Genomic DNA, 21,766 nt, shown 5'->3' on the forward strand with positions numbered 1-21,766 from the left:
TTCTTCTTCTTTATTTAGCACTGGCTGTCCTCCCACTTTTTTCGGATGTGCTTCCTGCACTTTATTTTGTAGGGTTGATTTAGGTATACCATACAAAGCACATGCTTTTCTGTATAATAATTTACCACTCTGAAATCATGAACTGTTTTATCTAAAAGTTCTGGGTCATAATTACACCGACTGTAGTACCTCTCTTGCTCTTATACGTTCTTGGCACTGTCCGAAATCACCCCACACAGTACATAGTTTTACAAAAACTGTCGTTATTTTATAACCTTGCACGAGAAACTCGACAAACTTGTACAGAAATTGTCTCAATGCTGTTAGCTACTGAGTGCATCGACAATTACGGTTACAATAACTTCCCGCTCGGCGCAACAATAGAAAGTTTCCACTTTACGATAATGCATGAATTCTTAACACTGAGACTATTAATCAATTATTCACCTAGGGAAACAATTGATGCAAAATAAATATTGTGGAAGGTGATAAATGCATTCTTGCACTTAAAACAACTGGCGCACAGATGTTGAAATAAGTAACGCTTTGTTTCTATGCAGTGGCAAAGAGCAAATAAGCCATACTGTCCGAATTCACCCCGGTGTCCGAAATCACCCCATTTGACGGTACATAAGAGAATGTAGCCACTATATATGATCTTGGAAATGCAGTAGATGAAGTTTATGGAGAGAGAGAAACAGTTTTCTTGCTCTGAATGAGAACACTGTATCTGTAGAGAGTAAAATGAGATACCTGAGTCATCAGTAGCAGCTGAGTTTTGTGGATTGGACACAGAAAGTCATGAAAAACTAAATTTTGTAACAACAAATCAGTCTGGAAATGATTTTCAGAAGTTATGCAATGCCAGTCTGACAGCCCACCAGAAGGCATGGACGTAGATGATAGCCTCTAGGTGGCACCCCTGTAATCTGCACTCACTGTGGTCCTAAAGAGCCAGGAGCGAAAGGGCTCAGACTGCAGCCATGTTCTGACATTGCTTGTCATCGTTTATCTATTCTTCTTTATTCTGGTCACTGACAGTTGCTATGTCTTGGTATCCAGTTTGGTTTTGCTCTCTGGTCTTGGTATTTCGCCATGTGGTCTGTGTTGTCAGTCATCCCTGTTGTGTGTGTCTGCATGTACCAGCAATTCCTTGTTGATGTCATCAGCTTATCAGCTGGGTTGCTTCGGTCTCACTCGATTCCAGTTACTAGAATTGGTGATGAGGTAAAAGATTAACAGTGCATTATGGACGCCAAACTTATACAGCTCGTGGAACAGTGACAGCAACAACACATCCAACAGCAACAGCACATCCAACAGCAGTTCAGCAGCAAATGAACCTTTTGATCAGGAAATTCAGCTTCTGTCAGAACGATTACAGGTACAAGATTCACAAGACATCCAGACTGTAGTTACCTCCCAGACGGAGTCTTTCCCTTCCACATTTCCACCATTTAACAATACCAAGGAGGATTGGTACACGTATTTGCAGTGGGTGAAACAGCACTTTGCCACTTTTTGGGTTTCTGATGATGCCTTTCAACAGTCTTTCTTGGGCTTCCCCAGAGCCATTTCTCTTACTTATGAAGTCAATTCCCCTCTCAAACCCAGAAATGTGTTAGTTGCTCTCGATCTATTATTCACAATGGTTACATGTGGCTGCATCGTGCCTCAAGTTCCATGAGTACCAAAAGCAAATGGACCAATCTTATCACTCATGGTCTGAGTTGCCATCGTGATTTCACCTTTGCCAACCCAACTTGCAAAACCTCATATTCTGACTGCCTGATCTGTGACATAATGATCCAATTGGCTCTTGATCCAGAAGTTCACATTGCAGCCCTCATGCTACAAAATCTTTCCTTGGATGACATAGTGAAGATTGTGCACTCTCTCGAGATCATGCAGGCAGCAAATGAACATCTTATGGCCTGTCCCCAGCTTGCAGTGGTTCAACCACCACCACGGGGATGGAATTCTTGCAAGCCTTCTTCCTGACAGCAGTGCTGTGACTCGTCACTTCCAGACTGTCAATGACCTCTGAGCAGCCAGTCCAGCTGCATTGGCACAAACAGCAGGGTCTTCTTACTTGTCCTGACATTTTGTGATGCACCAACACGCAAACTGCCCAGACTGCTGGGTGCACTGCACCCATTGTGGAAAGGATGGACATCTCCAAACTGTCTGCCATCCAGTGTCAGGTCAGTAAAACCACACTCCTAAGTTGCATCACAGGACGGTGCATGAACTTCAGGCCATCGTTTCCCAGATCAATCCTTGCATCCGCAAGTTGTTTATTGATGTCACAACTGCTCGTCATGACTTTTGTTTCCAAGTTGACACGGGAGCAATGGTTTCCCCAGTCAATTTCCTGGCATACACTCATCTGTGTTACCCAGCACTGGGCCCGCCTTCTCGCACATTGTGACAGCTTTATTCCCCTCAGAGGTCAATTCACAAATACAGCAACATACAAGATGGCTACAGGGCCACTAACTGTATGCTGTCAACAGTCATTCAGCTGGCAACTTTTTCAGCCTGGATGGTTTCTTGCTGTCTGGGTTTTCCATCATGGATGAAGTTCAGGTGGCTTCAAACACGGTCCCCTTCCAGGGACTTGACGATCTTCCTGCCTCTTTCATTTCTCTGTTTGAGCCTGGCCTAGGTTGCACCACCAATTTTGAGGTACATTTTTTTTTTTAATTTCCAGATGAAGTGCCCCATTACTGTTGAGCACACCCTCTTCCAGTCTCCTTACAGATGGCTATGATCGCCTTCATGATACTGTGATCATAGAACTGGTCAAACCTAGTGCTTGGGCCACACCCCTGGTTGTGGTCTACAATCCGTGTGGCTCTGTCAGGCTTTGTGGAGATTTTAAGTCAACGATCAATGCCCAGGCTCTGGTGGAAACCTACCCCACATCATGTCAAGTGGATCTGTTCTCAAAGCTTGTTGGAGGTGCATGTTTTTTTCTGAAATAGACCTTGCTAATGCTTCTTAACACATTCCACTACACGAGGAATTGAAACACACTGTTGTGCCTTTTGGCTTAAGCAAATACCAGTGTTTGCCTTTTGGGATATCTTCTGCTCCGACAATCTTCCAGAAATACCTGGAACAGTTGACCATGTACATCCTAGCTTGTAGCAATTACCTTGATGACTTAATTGTTATGGGTACTACACACCAAGACCACTTGCATAACCACAGTACCCTCTCTGCATAACCACAGTACCCTCTTTACTATGTTGTGTGATGCAGGGCTCAAGTGCTGTCTGCACAAATGCCAATTTTTTTAGAAAAAGTGGACTACCTTGCTCACTTGCACACCAAAGACGGGACTCATCCCACTGCCCATAAAGTTTCCCTTATCGACTCTTTCCTGAGTTCTCAAAACCCCAGGAGTTGCAGGCTTTTCTGAGAAAAATGAATTCTAAGTTCCTTCTGCAGGCAACACACATTATGCACCCCCCAGCCATTTGAGGAAGAAAGGCATTCCGTTTTTGTGGGCAGCAGCCTGTGAGCAGGGCTTCCCACAGCTGAAGAGTATATTCTGCTCCCAGTCTCACCCTCTTCTCCCCATAATACCTCGTTTTGCCTGCGGAAATTTTTCCCTACAGTATTAGTGCAGTGCTGGCACACCATAATGATGATTGTATGGAGCAACCAATCACCTATACACCCAAAATGCTGACACCTGATCAACACTATTACTCCCAGATTAAGGAAGAGGTATTAGCAATTATCTCTGCTGTGAATAAATTCCATGTATGCCTCTTTGGAACCCAGTTTACCCTTGTTAAAGACCATAAACCATTAGTAGCACTCTTTGGGTCACACGCTCAGCTTCCACAGAAGATGGCCCAAAGCCTTGGATTGGGCTCTTCTCCTTAGCTCCTACAATTGCACGACTTTCAAATGGGGATGCCTTCTCACATTTCGCCTCAGGACCAGACCAAGCATTTGACCAACTGAAGATCTATTTTCACATCAACGTGGCATGACAACACACCTTGGATGGGTTTCCCATTACCACTACTCACATTGCAGTGGACATGTGCTGTGAATCTGCCTTGTGGCATGTTATATGCTACATACTTCTTGCGTGGTCCACTTATTTTTCAAAGTCAGCTAATCCGGAGCTCCAGGCCTGGACTTGCCTCTCATCATTTGTACACCATCTCGAATGTCCTCCTGCTGCTGTTGAGGTGGGTACCCATTGTGATGACATCCCAACTACCTTACGCACTCACATCTTGGAATTCCTCCATCGCAGGCATTGGAGTATGTCATACATGAAAGACCTTGTGGGGCCAGGACTGTCCAGGACTGAACAAGGACATGGAGGCTACAGTGCACTGCTGTTCTGCATGTGCTCACCATCAGGTTGCTCCACCTCAGCCTTTTTTCCCCTGCCCCACTCCTTGTCGCCTATGGGATCATATTCATCTCAGCTTTGCTGGCCCCTTCCTTGGCTCAATGTGGCTCATTGTCATGGAAGCTTATTCAAACCGCACCTATGTGGTCAGCATGCCATCCACCACCACAGCTGCCACACTCAATGCCCTTTTGAAGATTCTTGCCATTGAAGGGCTTCCCCGCAGCAACATAACTGACAATGGGCCTCAGTTCACAACTATGGCCTTTGACTAGTTCTGCACTGCCAATGGCATCAAACACTTATGTAGCCCTGTTTCACCCCTACTCCAATGGTGAATCAGAGTGGATGGCGTGCACATTTAAACAACAAATGTGGAAGGCCATGGGTGCATCTACGATGATAGCAGCACTCAAGATGTTCCTGAGCACTTACAGGTCCACCCCTCCATGACCACAGCCCAGCAGAACTCCTCCATTGTTGACAGCTGCAGATCCTCCTCCATCTCCTGGCACCCCAACCCAAGAGACCCCAGACTCAACAGGTTCAGTTGTTTGAGCAAGTTTCTATAGGGCGAAACCCTCACGGGTGCTGGCTACAGTAGTGGCCACTCAAGGGCAGTGCCTTATGATGGTTGGTACCAAGAGAGGTTTGGAGCACCAGCACTTGAACAATTCTGTCCCTGCCTCCAGCCTACCCCTCCAGTGATGGATCTCTCTTAGGAGTTCCCCCCTTCACATGCCCTTCCACCTCAACAAGTACCATTTGCACTCCAGGACATAGTCGACAGCTCATGTGGGCACGGATATGGAGTTTGAGACATCACCACAGCCTCCCCCTGCTCTACAGTCATCCAGCACACTGCAGTTCCTCAGTGCAGTGCCCAAAGTCCTGTGTACCTTTTACCTGTTGGTGGCCTCTACTGATGGGACATCACCTGTTCACCTCCCAAAACATTGTCCAGTGTGCTTCAGCCCTACATGCTCATTTTGAGTGGAGGGGAGGGGGGGCAGTGGGGGGTGGGTGGAGGAATCTAATATCCCAGCCACGCGATTTTGACAGCCCACCAGAAGGCATGGATGTAGACAACAGCTGCTAGGCAGCGCCCCTGTAATCTGCGAGCACTGCTGGCGCTGCCAGAGCGCTATGTGTGGGCCACACCCACCCCACGAGCCTATCAGTGTTCACAGTGTTCCTGTAAAGCAAGCAGTGCAGGGGCTCAGACTGAAGTTGTGTCCCAACAGTGCTCATGATCATTTATCTATTCATCAATGCTCTGGTCGCTGATAGTTGCTACAGCTTGATATCCAATCTGGTCTTGCTCTTTGGTCTTGGTATTTCGCTGTGTGGTCTGTGTTGTCGGCTGTCACTGTTGTGTGTGTCTGCGTGTACCAGTGACTCCCCATTGATGCCATCAGCCCGGTCAGTTAGTGAACTCTGGTCTCACTTGAGTCCACTTACTACAGAAGTTTACAAAACATTTAAGTCTGACTGGTGGGTGAAGTATCTGGAATGTATTTCGCAGAAAGTTAAAAGTCAAATGGGAAGAACTTAATGCAGTAAATTATATTGACCCATTTGAAGCGTTTGACACTGGTGGAAAAATAGCTAATCAGAACTTAGCAGTAGCACAAAAGGCAAAGGCTACTGAAGTATGTAAATGTAAGGTTATGCTTGTCCTCAAGAACAATTACACAGCTTTGGTGTGACTGCCTGGAAAATGTAATAGTGTTATGGCACAAAATAGTAAGGGGTACAAAATCAGAAATTTTTAAATAGTTATTCCCACTGCCACAGGAAAAATCAAGTCATGCCAGATACAGAGGCAGAACCAGGAAGAGAGCTGGTATGCCAACAGTGGGTCAGGCCCTGGACACATTACAATAGAATGTGCTGAGTGATAATATGCATTCAACAGAAAGAAGATTGTGCTGGAAACCAAAGGAAGTGGTACAAAATTATTTTTAGCTCCAGCAAGGAAATGTCAGAGCAGTTAACAGCCTGTTAAGTGAATATAGCAAAATGAGGACACATGTGGTGGTCATTGCCAAAGGAGACTTGCATCAGCAGCTCATACTAGCTCCTTTTAAGTACTCCAGCATTCCAGCCCTCTGTAATAGCAAGATTGTGTTTGGGGTAGTCTTTAAGATAGAAATGGTACCATAGAATGTACTAGTTAAAAGGTTTAAGAAGCCACCAGACAAATTGATATGTATGAGTTAGAAAAGCAACAGTGGTGAAAAAAAAATTCTCCTACAGAGAATTTAGAACACTGTTACCTGTATTTTAGAAAATGAACTTTTGGTTTTACGCTGTTGTACTTTATGATAGTTTTGTATCTGCACAGGGCATGGCAATGCCACAAAACCATCGCTTTGGCACAAATGTAACTACACCATCCAATGGTGGTTCAACTACAAAGCCAGGGAGCCGAATACTGGAAGAGGGAGCAAAACTCACTTTGTAAGTCAATCTACGGGCGAGCAGAAAGTATGAACACCACATAGACATGATCACAGAAATAAACACAAAACACAACCAGCACAAATGACTGAGCAACTGAGCATATGGAAACAGCATCACTCCAGGTGAATGGCAGGTCCAAAGCAGTTGAAATAAAAAATAAGAACTTGTAATGCAGCAGAAAGAGGGGATGTATTCGGAATTGATTAACACTGCATCAACAGTACTTGTTGGTCACTCTAAGCTCATTAGCCCAAAACATCGGGAATCCGTACCACCTCTTATCCTAAATGGAACAAATATTAACTTCGCTCCCTCAGCAAAGAGTTTGGGAGTAATAATAGATGAAAATCAAAATTGGACAGAGCACGTAACTGCAGTGTGCAAAAAAGCATCAGCATCCCTTCATGTCCTACAAAAATATAAAAAACTCTTCCCTTTCGATCTGAAAAAGAAATTAATACAAACGCTTATACTCCCAATCATTGACTACAGCGATATTATCCTACAAGGCCTCTCTCAGGAAAATTCCCGACGTCTAGAACCAGTCATGAATGCCTGTGTCCGATATATCTGTGACGTTCGACTTTTTGATCACATTTCACCAGCATATGCAAAATTGTCCTGGCTGCGTGCAGACAAACGCAGAGATTTCCATACACACTGTCTCATCTACTGCCTTATAAATGTAAACTGTCCCTCATATCTCTCCTCGTCCCTAACGCTCATGTCGGAACAACATGACAGGAACACACGTTCCCATTATAATAAAATCCTCTCCGCTCCACTGCATCGCTTAGTCAGCTTCTCCAAGTCCTTTACAGTAGCGGGAACCCGACTCTGGAATAACCTCCCTCGTTATGTTAGAGAACTTAAAAACATGTCCAGCTTCAAAAAACAGTTAATGACGCATCTACTTAAGCAACAGTAATGCCTTCCTCTATACATGAATGCACTTCACCTCATTACTTCCCTCTTTCCCCCTCCTTAAATCTCCATTCCCCAAAACACGCTAAACTAGTAAACATTTACTTTACACACCAAGATATTATGTACATCTGCACAAACCTTCATTACTATTGCCAATCCTCCTCATGTTTGTCATTATTATTTGATTTTTTTTACTGTTATTATTATTGCTTATTATTGCTTTTATCATAATCTGTATGTATAGCACCTGCTTTAAAAATACTGCCAGCATTTAATTTATTAAGTCTTAGTCATGTTTATCATTACATTTTTTTTACTGTTATTATTATTGCTTTTATCATAATCTATATGTATAGCACCTGTTGTAAAAATACTGCCGCATTTACTTTATTAGGTCTTAGTCACTACTCTTTATTCATATTGCCACTAGAGTAAGCTAATATTCTCATTTAAACTATGGTCATGATGTAACTCTGATGTGTGAAATGCTGCATGTGTGGAACACTGGTCCAATGTAAGAGAGGGCCTGATGGCCCTAATCTGATAAGGTTAAATAAATAAATAAATAAATAAATTATGATAGTCACATTGGTCATTGTGTATACTCATTCCAAGCAGTGTAAGGTGCTGCAGTCATGTGCTGTGTAGTTGGTTCCGGCGGAGGTTCGAGTCCTCCCTCGTGCATGGGTGTGTGTGTTTGTCCTCAGGATAATTTAGGTTGAGTAGTGTATAAGCTTAGCGAATGATGACCTTAGCAGTGAAGTCCCATAAGATTTCACACACATTTGGACTTAATATATATACATAAAAAACAAAGATTCCAAGACTTACCAAGCGGAAAAGCGCCGGCAGACAGGCACATGAACAAAACACACAAACACACACACAGAATTACTAGCTTTCGCAACCGATGGTTGCTTCTTCAGGAAACATCCTTTCGTCTTTCCCTCTCCTTCCTGAAGAAGCAACCATCGGTTGCGAAAGCTAGTAATTCTGTGTGTGTGTTTGTGTGTTTTGTTCATGTGCCTGTCTGCCGGCGCTTTCCCGCTTGGTAAGTCTTGGAATCTTTGTTTTTAATATATTTTTCCCATGTGGAAGTTTCTTTCTATTTTATATATATATATATATATATATATATATATATATATATATACCAAGCGGGAAAGCGCCGGCAGACAGGCACATGAACAAAACACACAAACACATACACAGAATTACGAGCTTTCGCAACTGGCAGTTGCTTCGTCAGGAAGGAAGGAAGGAAGGAGAGGGAAAAATGAAAGGATGTGGGTTTTCAGGGAGAGGGTAAGGAGTCATTCCAATCCCGGGAGCGGAAAGACTTCCCTTAGGGGAAAAAAAGGACAGATGTACACTCGCACACACACACACACACACACATATCCATCCGCACCCGCATATGTGTGTGTGTGTGTGTGTGCGAGTGTACATCTGTCCTTTTTTTCCCCTAAGGGAAGTCTTTCCGCTCCCGGGATTGGAATGACTCCTTACCCTCTCCCTGAAAACCCACATCCTTTCATTTTTCCCTCTCCTTCCTTCCTTCCTTCCTGACGAAGCAACTGCCAGTTGCGAAAGCTCGTAATTCTGTGTATGTGTTTGTGTGTTTTGTTCATGTGCCTGTCTGCCGGCGCTTTCCCGCTTGGTAAGTCTTGGAATCTTTGTTTTTAATATATTTTTCCCATGTGGAAGTTTCTTTCTGTTTTATATATATATATATATATATATATATATATATATATATATATATATATATATATATATATATATATACTCATTACGGTCAATTATCTGTTTTAGATATCAATGTTGCTCTATAAAACAAACATTTTGCAGTATATTTAGCTGATTTCCATTGTAGTTTCAAGATGTAATATTCATTAAAGATCTTTACCATATATGAAATGTAATAAGACAGGAACATTTTAAACTTCTCAAATTTCTAGGCAGAGAAGCAGAAGTTATGCATGAAGTGTTAAACATAATATTGTCAAAAAGATGTTAAGACTTGTTAATCAGCATAATTTACTAATAATTAATGTTTTTATGTATTTTAGTATTTGCTCTTACGGAATTGTATGTTTGTGGGACATAATCTTTGTCAATCAGCAAAACTACTACTCTATACAGAAATTAAAATCAGAAGCAAGCTTTATTTATCGCCCAACTGTTCGGATTTGCATAACCTTAACTGTAATTCACAATAAGCAGACAACCAACAATGTATATACTTAATTTAAATTAGTGCCAGTTTATGTAATATATGTGGATGAAGCCACAAAGCTCAGTGTTAAGTGTTCGTTCAGTCCTCATTCAATTTTTGTAACGTCAATTCTGTATATGTAGGAGCATGCTGTAAAGTGACAAGGCTGAAGAGGAAGCTTCAGGCTGCTGTTGAGTTTTAGATCTACATCTACACCTACATCCACACTATGCAAATCACTGGGAAGTGCATGGTAGAGGGTACGTTCCATTGTAGTGATTATTAGGGTTTCTTCCCGTTGCATTCACATATGGAGTCTGGGAAGAATGAGTGTTTGAATGCCTCTGCGCCTGCTGTAATTATTCTTATGTTGTCCTCACAATCCTTATGTGAGGGATATGTTCTTGAAACTTTGTTAGTAGACTTTCTCCGGATAGTTTATGTCTGCCTTCAAATGTCTGCGTAGTCTGTTTCTTCAGCATCTCTGTGACACTCTCCCACAGGTCAAACAAACCTGTGATCATTCATACTGACTTTCTCTGTATATATTCAGTATCTGCTGTTAGTCCTATTTGGTTCAGGTCCCACACACTTGAGCAATATTCTAGAATGGGTTGCATGAGTGATATATAAGCAATCACCTTGGGAGGCTGATTGCACTCCGCCAATATTATACGAGTAAGTTGAAGTCTACCACCTGCTTTACCCACAACTCAGTCTGTATGATCATTCCACTTCATATTCCTACAAAGTGTTACACCCAGCTATTTGTATGAGTTGGCCGATTCCAACTGTGACTCATTGCTGTTATAGTCATAGGATATTACATTTTTTCATTTCTAGAAGTACACAATTTTACATTTCCAAACATTTAAAACAAGTTTCCATCTTTGGCACCACTCTGAAATCCTATCACAAGATCTGACTGAATATTCATGCAGCTTCTTTCAGACAGTACTTCATTATAGAGAACTGCATAATCTGCAAGGTTATCAGTATTGAACATGAAAAGCAAGGGTCTTAACACGCTTCCCTGGGGCACACCCGAAGTTACTTATACCTCTGAGATGACTCTCCATTCAGGGCAACACGTCGTGTCCTCCCTACTAAAAAAAGACCTCAATCCAGTCACAAAATTTACTTGCTATCTCACATCACAGAACTTTTGACAATGAACATAGATGTGATACTGAGTCAAATTCTCTACAGAAATCAAAAAATACTGCATCTCCCTGACTGCTAAAGCTTTAAGTATATCATGTGAGAAAAGTGCAAGTTGGGTTTCACACAATCGGTGTTTTTGAAATCTATGCTGGTTGGCATGGAGAAGGTCATTCCATTCAAGATACCTCATTATGTTTCAACTCAGAATATGTTATAAGATTCTGCAACAAATCAGTGTCAAAGATATGGATGGTAGTTTTATGGATCACTTCTACTACCCTTCTTGTAGATGGGTGTTACCCATCCTTTCTTTCAACTACTGGATGTGGTTTTTTGTTTGGGGGATTTACGATAGATTATAGTTACAAGAGGGGCTAACTCAGCTGCAAATTCAGTATAGAATCTGATAAGATTCCATCAGGCCCTGGAGCTTTGCTCAGTTTTAATGATTTCAGCTGTTTTCAATATGACTGACACTAATACTGATTTCACTCATCTTGTCTGTGGTACAAGGGTTAAACAGGGGAACTTTGGGTTTTCCTTTGTAAAGGAACATTTGAAAACAGAGATGAGCATTTTAGCTTTTGATTTGCTACACTCAACTTCAGTTCCTGTCTCATTCATTGGGAACTGGACATTAACTTTGGTGGCACTAAAAGCCTTTATACAGGCAGAATTTCTTTGTGCATTATGAAAGATCATTTGACAATATTCTGCTGTGGTAGTCACTAAAGGCTTCTGGCATTGTCCTCTTGACAGCCAAATGTGTTTCATTCAGCATCTGTTTATCTACAATGCTATGCTTAGTTTTACACGTAATATTAAATAGTCCTGGTTTCTTTAGAAGTTTCTTTACAGTGACTGTATACCATGAAGGGCATAATTGTAAGTTAAAGCTGCGGGAACTAGGTAAGGTTCCACTACTGCAGTTATACACAGAAGCATGAACAATAACAAACAGTCCTAACAAGTGCTGTAGAAAGGCCAGAGTGATGAAGGCGTGTAACCATTAATTTAAGCTTTTTAAGAATGGCAGGGATAGTTCCCTTTCAGAAATGCATCCAAAGTAGAATTATTATAGAAAACTGTTCACTGTTCTGTGTGGGAGTGGAGGCTGGGCAAATTTTAATAGGTTATACCGAGGTAGCTACGATGATGGCCTACAGACAAGGGAGGGATTAGTGGGAGTGAATGAGTGGCCTTAAGTGGTCGGCACTTACAGGTTTAAGCTGAAAGAGGAGCCAAGAACTGCAGATGGCTGAAGCTAGGTGTTATTTGGAACTACAAGACTCTTAACATAATGAACGCTCTCATAACTTAAACTGAGAGACAATGAATGTTGATGTGGTAAGCTTAAGAGGTGTCCAAGTAATGCAATCCTATGTACATAGGTACCAACTGTAACTGCAAGCTTAACTGGACTCTACAATGTAATCATTCACACTATAAATAAAAAGCTATGCTGTTTTACAAGGCAGACATAATATCGGATAATGGCATTGCACAGCAGCCATTATCATGAGCAGCAATGCAAATTACATTTTTCTCTACTGTACCTGAAGCTTGTACAAGGTCATGTTATGACATCTTCCTTATACTTGTAGCAAAAATTAGCTGCAAATTGTTTGTTTCTTGTTCATTAGAAGAATGTTTCAGCATGTGTCCCATTTTCAAGTGTTCCTGTTGACGTACATTTATATATCATTTTATTCTACATCTATGTAATAGTACTATGAGATTTTGTCTCATACTTATGTGTAGATGGAGTGATGTCCATAAAATATCTTGGAACATAATTCTGATGTAAATAAAGTAGAAAGAAACTTCCACATGGGAAAAATATATTAAAAACAAAGATTCCAAGACTTACCAAGTGGGAAAGTGCCGGCAGACAGGCACAATGAACAAAACACACAAACACACACACAGAATAACATAATTCCTTTCATTTACTACACTGATAATACAGGACACATATTTACATTCTATAGCAGAACAATAGTAGAATTTCAAATTATTTTTCGAGAGCTACAAAATTATAGACCATTCCTTTGTCAATGTAACAGTACTATGAGATTTTCTCTCATATTATACTTACATTTAGATGGAGTGAAAATCATCTTAGAACCTAAGTTCTTTTATGTATTATATTATTAACACAGGTTAAGTATTTACTTTCTATAGATATATGGTGTTATTTTTTGACACTCGTAAAATGACAAAATATTCCAATCATCTTTTACGTATACAAGATATGATTACTTAAGATATAATTCACTTGTGAATATAATTTACTTGTAAACATAAAGCATCACTGGAATGATCTGGCATTTTATAACTGTCAAAAAATGACGCAAAATTTCTGTATAAAGTAAATATATGACCTATGTTAACAATGCAGTGCATAAAAGAACTTAGGTTGCAAGATGTTTTATGGACACCACTCCTTTTTAGTGTAAGCCTAATATAAGATAAAACGTCAAAATACTATTACATAGACATAGAATAAAATGATATATAAATGTAATGTTAACAGGAACATTTAAAAATTGCACATATGCTGAAACAAGCTAGTCATGAATGTACTTAATGAACAAGAAATAAACAATTTGCAGTTAATTTTGTCAAAAGTATAAATAAAATGGCAAATTACATTATTACTAAACATGCTATGATGATAAGTGTCTACACTGAGTGTGTCATATTAGAAAGTACTCCAAACATACACTTATAAATGAAGTGGTATGTAGTTATTAGTGTATCAAATTAATTTAGCTTATTTACCCTGATGACGGTATGTGATTCTTAAGTGTGGCAAATGCACATCCCCTTCTAAGTAATGTTTCATGTGACATATGCAAATTAATTTTAGAATTATTAGTGTAGGAATGGTTGTCCAATTCCATTTTCATTTACATATCCAGTTCATTTTAGTTCCATTTCAATTACACATGATGTGACAGTGCATAGTAAGAAGTGTGTTATGTAGATCTCATTGCCTAAAGCTTTTTGACATCGGTGGTGGGAGATGTGTTCTTGGGAGTGGCTAAAATGCAAGGGGAATAATATTACAGCCATTCGACAGAGAGGTTTTAATTTTTTTTATTTTCGGTTATGACCATTTGAAAATTGTGTTTTCACTATTGGGAAGGGAGCCAAGCAACAGATTCTGAACAGAGACTTGCAATTGTGACTGTCAGAACAGGAGACTGTAATTTTGTTATACATGGACTTCAGTTTATGCATCTGAGCGTGGGGTTAGAAGTGGTGTATAAACACACTTAATGATTTGGGCTTATTAAGCAGAGACTACCATCACTTGTGTGCTGCTAGTTAAGTTGCAAATATGACATTCTTACTAGATGAACTCATATTATTTCATCAAGGGCCAGCATTCAGTAGGAAGCTGCATCTTACTGACTAAACAAGTTACTTAAAATATAAATCCGGAGTGTAGCACACAATATTACTGTGATTTCCCTGATCTTTTATGTTTAATAATTTTTAACTCTGATTAAGTGTCTGCCCTCAAGCATTTAACCACAGGATCACCAGCGTAGTTCATCCAGTGGTCACTACTGCATCAGGGAATAAATCAAACGGTATACAGCTCAACCTTGAGACAACTATGACCCACATTTTTAATGAACAGAGTATACAAAGTTGTAATGTGGAATAGTTAAGTCATGTTTGAGATGCTGCATATGGCAGACATTTTTGGTTGGAATTTATAACTAGATATGAGGGGTATTCAATAAGTAACGCAACACTTTTTTTCTTAAAGAAAGACAATTTTATTCAGAATTTCAATACACCATGTCATTCACCCAGTCTATTGGCTAAAAACCCTGTGTTTCAACACAATTTCTGTTCAATGCAACAGCCAGGAGGAGGGCCTGAATGCCTGCATAATACCTCTCTGCTGGTCAACATCACAGATAACATCTTGCTGCATCAATAGCCTCCCCATCATCCATGTACTGCTTCCCCCAGAGAGTGTCCTCCTTTGGGCGAAATAGATGGAAGTCAGAAGCTGTGAGATCTGGGCACTAGTGTGCATGAGGAACGTAGTGTGACGTGGGTTATTTGTGACACTCATCCTGGTGAAAGATGGTTGTGTCTTTTCTAAACATTTTATGTAGTGCAAAAAATATACTGTCAAATCTTGATCTGTGATCTGTGCAAATTCTTCGTACGCAATGACGTAACACAGCAGAGGCACGGTGCGTCTCAGTGAGTACCGTAGCACTTGCTGGACGTGGGTATTTATGCCTTGATGACACCCCTTGAAGGTGTCCTGAACACCTCAGAGAAAACAGACATATTACAAAGTAAACACTCAAAACAAATGAAGACCATAAATTTTATATCTTAAGCGGAGTTCACTGTGGTCAGAGATATCAAATGATCTATTTGAAATTGTGAGTTACTGATACTTGGATCTGTTTTCACAATTGGTGTAATTAGCTGAAGCGATATAGCATATTATCATTTAAGATGTGTTCGACATTCAGCAGCTGGAAATAGCAAGACACTCTCTTACAGCATCATCCTGCCTGGAGACAAAGTCAAGACAAATAAGTTCATACACAGCTATGGTACAGAGTAGCGGTCCACGAGCACAAAAGAAAAAGACAACTGTATTTGAGGAACTGTAAAAAGTAACTTAGATCACAACAAACTGACAGATCCACCACACAGTGTTCCCTGCTGAGTGTGTTACAGCCATGTCATCTCTCTTCCCTCCCCCATGCCACCCCCCCCCCCTCTCTCTCTCTCTCCCCCTCCCCCCTCCCCTCTCTCACACACGAGCATGCAAGAAAGGGAAGCACCACAGGAAGAACAGTCCAATGAAGTTCTGTGAGCTCCTCTTGGATGCACAGACTTGTGTGAGAACTTGCATTGTCATAGAGAAGGAGAAGTTCATTTGCAGTTTTGTGGTGATGAATAAACTGAACTCGTTTTTTTTTCCATTTCCTGAGGGTAGTACTACACACTTCACAGCTGATTGCTACACCATGAGGGAGGATATTAAACAGAATTGCCCCTTCAGTGTCCCAGAAGATGATCACCATGACTTTACTGGTTGAGGGTGCAGTTTTGAACTTTTTTTTCAGAGGAGAGATGGTGTGGTGTCAGTCTACAGATTGCCATTTTGTTTCCAGTTTGAAGTGATGAACCCGTTTCATCACTTGTGACAACATTTGACAAAAAGTTGTCACTATCAGCCTCATCATGCACAAGCAATTTGGCACTGACAGTCATTTGTCACTCTTTATGATTTTCTGTTAGACAGTGAGCAACCCAGTCAGGCGCACAGCTGTGAACAGCTGGCCAAAACACTGGTGATGAGACAGGTTTCCGCAATGTTGTTTTGAGGGTGACGGATGCCTCACCCAACAACTCACCATGCTTTTGTTCAGTCTGTACATGTTCTGGAAGTGCCTATGAATATCTGCAGTGCCGTGTTTTTTGCCAAAAGAAACTCAATGACACCTCCTGCTTGGAACACACTTCCATTACAGATGCAATTTTGAAGGCAACGTATAGTACCACCACCTAACAAAACTTCATGAAACTATAGAGGCTGAAGCAAGAATATTCCTTGATGTCCCACAACATGTTCCGCATTTTTTCAACCAAATTTTACTGAAAGAGAAAAAAAAAAAAGTATTGAGAGTTTAGACTGTAGATGTTTTATTTATTTCACAGCTAGTGATTCATCAAACACTCACAGTCCTGGAAACTGTATATTCTTTTTGTGCTGCCAAAACTTGTGGACACACTTATACCCCTGAGAAGAGAAAAAGGTGCCAACTTTAAGACAATCAGCTAAATGAAGACTTATGTTATAGTAAAGTACATACGTCTTTCAATAAGACTACTATCAGAAAAATAGTGAAAAACCATTTAGTGGATATGTCACACTACTGAAATGGCATGTTACAATCTTGACGATGAGTATGCCTGTTCCCTTCCAATCTATCCCAGGCATCTTCGATAGGGTTCATGTCTGGAGAACATGCTAGCCACTCTAGTCAAGAACGTCGTTACCCTGAAGGAAGTCATTCACAAGGTGTGCACGACAGGGGCGTGAATTGTCATCCATGAAGACAAATGTCTCACCAATATGCTGCCAATATGGTTGCACTGTCAGTTGGAGGATGGCATCCACATACCATACAGCCATTATGGCGCATTCCATGATTATTAGCAGCGTACGTCGGCCCCACATAATGCCACCCCAAAACAGCAGGGAACCACCGCCTCGCTGCACCCAATGGGCAGTGTGTCTAAGGCATTCAGCCTGATCGGGTTGCCTCCAAACACATCTACAACGATTGTCTGGTTGAAGGCATATGCGACACTCATCAGTGAAGAGAACGTGATGCCAGTCCTGAGCGATCCATTTAGCACATTGTCGGGCCCATCAGGTACTGCGTTGCATTGTGTTGTGGTTGCAAAGATGCACCTCGCCATGGATGTCGGGCGTGAAGTTGCACATCATGCAGCCTACTACACACAGTTGGAGTCATAACACAAAGTCCTGTGGCTGCACGAAAAGCATTATTCAATATGGTGGCCTTGCTATTGCGGTTCCTCTGAGCCATAATCCATAGGTAGCAGTCATCCACTGCATTAGTAGCCCTTGGGCGGCCTGAGTGAGGTATGTCATCGACAGTTCCTGTCTCTCTCTATCTCCTCCATGTCTGAACAACATCACTTTGGTTCACTCTGAGACACCTGGACAAAGTAACAAAGCAGATGCAATCGAACTGTGGTGTTGATCATCAAGGCATGGTTGAACTACAGACAACACGAGCCATGTACCTCCTTCCTGGTGGAATGACTGGAACTGATCAGCTGTCAGACCCCCTCCATCTAATAGGCACTGCACATGCATGGTTGTTTACATATTTGGGCGGGTTTAATGACATCTCTGAACAGTCAAAGGGACTGTGTCTCTGATACAATATCCACAGTCAATGTCTATCTTTAGGAGTTGTGGGAACCGGGATGATGCAAAACTTTTTTTGATCTGTGTATGAAACAAATATGTCCTAAATAAGAGATACTAGTTCATTGATACTAGCAAAACATCTCAATAACACCACCTATAATCAAACAGAGCTCCAATGCTTCTGTTTGTCAAAGATTTCTGGGGTGTGAAATTATGAAGAAACATGTTGAGGGAGATCCAGTTGGTAGACTGACCAAGAAAATTAATAATTCATTTTTCATTACTAACTAATGAAACATGAGGGCAATGAAATTGCAAAACCTGAGGTGAAAGCATTCTCAACCAAGAGGGAGGGAGGGGTGGAAGTAAGTTGCCTTGTTGAATCTTTCTCAATTAAGGTAGGTACATGTATGAAATTTACATAGTGTAGTTTTTATATGGGGAGTAATAAAACACACACACACACACACACACACACACACACACACACACACACACACACACAGTCCAATGTATCACATTTTCACACAAAAGCAAGACCAATTGTAAACGCCTCATAAGTGCCAAAACAGGTCAGTTATATTCTATATTTTATGTGACTGTGCTGGACAATAAATGATTGCAGAAGGATTTAGTCTTCTGTTTTTCCTTTCTTGATAACAGAATTCCTGGGTTTATTCTTGAGCTTCTGGGTCTTAACAAACAACATGATTGCTCATGTTAATACTACTTACTGGTTCTTGTTTGACAATCATCTCACTGCTGACAGAACTTCCACCATCTTGTGGCGCAGTCTTCTGAAAAAGAAAAACTGATAAGTGAAGACAAACTACAAACAATGGTCTGAGATTAAATCATAACTCATAAAAAAGTATGTGAAAAGTTCTAGATTTATGTACTGCGGAATTACATGATGTATATTTACATTTTGTTTTGTTTCATTGAAGCTTCAACCAATTTATTATTATTGGATGGTAGTTGGCATTTAAGCCAGTGTTTGAAAGCTTACTTATGCTATACATACATAGATTTAGTCAGTGGGACTAAACTTGAGTTAACATGTATTGTTTTCTGATTGCAAGAATCTAAATTGTTTTTTATAAGTGTCCTTAGACTTAGGACAGGCAAATTTAAACCTCTCACAAATATAAAACTAAATGAAATGAATTTCTTCTTGGCCACTCATTCTGCAACTTATGTCATCACTTCTAGTAGCAATCTGCATTGCTTTGTTAGCAGACCTTGTTCAGTAGACATAACCTTTCATGATACAACATTATAAATATCTTCTTCTGTTAGAGAGAAACCATGAATGAACTAGCATTTGTTGAACAGCAACTGAATAATCCAAAATAGAAGAATTTGTGGTAATAAAGCACAAGCTCAGGATGTAGCTTTAAAAATGTAAATAGAGTATATCAAATGCTTAACAACATACTGTAGGAAAGTACACTGAAGGTCCAAAAAAACTGGACTAATGTCTGAAGTATTGCTAGAGGGAATGCACACCATGAATCCTGCAGGGTTGTCCATAAATCCGTAAGAGTACGAGGGGATGAAGATCTCTTCTGAACAGCACGTTGCAAGGCATCCCAGTTATGCTCAATAATGTTCATATCTGGGAAGTTTCCAGGCCAGCAGAAGTGTTTAAACTCAGAAAAGAGTTCCTGCAACCACTCTGCAGCATTTCTGGATGTGTAGGGTGTCACATTGTCCTGCTGGAATTGCCCAAGGCCATCAGAATGCACAGTGGACGATGCTTACATACGTGTCATCTGTCAAGAGTCATATCTAGACATATCAGAAGTCCCATATCACTCCAACTGCACACGCCCCACACCATTACAGAGCTTCCATCACTTAAATAGTCCTCTGCTGACATGCAGGGTCCATGGATTCATGAGGTTGTCTCCATATCCATGCACGTCCAGCCACTCTATACAATTTGAAATGACCAGGCAACATGTCTCCAGACATCAACAGGTGTTGATGGCCCAGGTGAGGTGTAAAGCTTTGTTTTGTCAAGGACACACATGAGTGGGCCTTCCGCTCCAAAAGTCCATATCGATGATGTTTTGTTGAATGGTTCACATGCTGATACTTGTTTATGGCCCAGCATTGGAATCTGCAGCAATTTGCAGAGGGGTTGAACTTCTGTCACGCTGAACGATTCTCTTCAGTCACTGTTGGTCCCGTTCTTGTAGGATCTTTTTCCAGCCACAGCGATGTCAGAGATTTGATGTTTTACTGCATATTCACAGTACAATCATGAAATGGTCATATGGAAATATCCCCACTTCATCGTTGCCTCGGAAACACTGTGTCCCATGGCTCATGCGCCGACTATAACACCAAATTCAAACTCACTTAAATCTTGATAACCTGCCACTGTAACCGATCTAACAATTCCGTGAGGCACGTGCTGTCTTATACAGGCGCTGCCAACCACAGCGCCATATTCTGCCTGTTTACATATCACCATAATGAATATGCATGCCTGTACCAGTTTCTTTGGTGCTTCACTGTATTTCTGAACTGTTTTACACTCTTCTGGATTCCGCACAATGGAGGACTTTTCAAAACATGGTGTCTGAATTTTCTCTAATCCTGATTGTTTCCTATCTCACTGTAAACTGTATAATTATTGTGAAATGCTTCACTCAGTCCCCGCACCAATACTTTTAAGTGTGCTTAAGAACATGTTTCCTCAAGGCTGACTTCCCAAGAGTTATAACATTCCCTTGGCTTAAGTCTACATCAGGGCCAGTGGCAGTGATGGTGGTGCTTATCTACTGCCCACAAGTTGGAAACACATCAGTTTATGTAGCCAATGTGGTGATTATTTGACATAAGCAATGAGAGGTGAAAAGAGAGACAATCCACGAGGTTCAGTCTGAAAGTAACGCCTCCTATTTTTTTGTGGTGACTTTGGATGTCCACGCCAGTTGTTGTTGGTGCAGTGCTAATACTTGAAGCTTCCTCTTTCATTTGCAAGTGGTTCTGTTGTTCTGTGGTACTTGGTGTCAGCAGAAGAGTGTTCTAAAATGAAGTCTGATATGGACACATGTATAAAACAGCGATATGGGGTTTAGTCTTTCACTGCTGAAGAAATTGCGCTGACTGAAATCAATCAACACTTGCTAAAGGTGTATGGAGAAGATACAATAGATGTGAGCAGTGTGAGGCAATGGATATGGCACTTTCAAGGTGGTGAAAATGGTGTGCATGACAAGCCATGACCCGGCTGACCCTGCACAGCTGTCATCCCTCACAATGAAGAGCGTCTTGATCAACTCATACATGTTGATTGGCGGAGAATTGTGGGCAAAGCTGAATGTTGGGTGTAACACCTAGGAAACATTGTTAGAACATCTTGGTTATCGCAAAGTCTGTGTGAAATGGGTCCCAGGGATGCTCACAGAAGAACAAAAAAACTCATGAAATGGAAATTTGTCGGGATCTGCTGGACGAATATGAAGCAGAAGGTGACAATTTTCTGAAAAGCATTGTCATCTCAGATGAGACGTGGTGTCACCACTATGAGCCGGAACCTGAAAGACAGTGCATGGAATGGCGACATGCAAATTCTTCATCAAAGAAGAAATTCAAGATGCAGCCATCTGCAGGCGATGTTATGGGCATAGTC

At 41.1% G+C, this 21,766-nt stretch overlaps 1 protein-coding gene across 5 annotated transcripts in view; it reads right to left on the reverse strand.

Annotated features, from left to right (window-relative positions):
* LOC126291665 (zinc finger protein 22-like) overlaps window positions 1–21,766 on the reverse strand; it is a 108,410-nt gene that overhangs the window by 57,900 nt on the left and 28,744 nt on the right. For 3 of the 5 annotated variants that reach the window (XM_049985244.1, XM_049985247.1, XM_049985246.1), the window contains exon 3: window positions 18,855–18,917. In XM_049985244.1, the coding sequence (XP_049841201.1) occupies window positions 18,855–18,917 (63 nt within the window). The remainder of the gene's footprint in view (window positions 1–18,854; window positions 18,918–21,766) is intronic. The other 2 variants (XM_049985248.1, XM_049985245.1) reach the window with 1 other exon arrangement.

This window comes from Schistocerca gregaria, chromosome 9, assembly GCF_023897955.1.
Source record: "Schistocerca gregaria isolate iqSchGreg1 chromosome 9, iqSchGreg1.2, whole genome shotgun sequence".
Classification (NCBI taxonomy): Eukaryota; Metazoa; Arthropoda; class Insecta; order Orthoptera; family Acrididae; genus Schistocerca; species Schistocerca gregaria.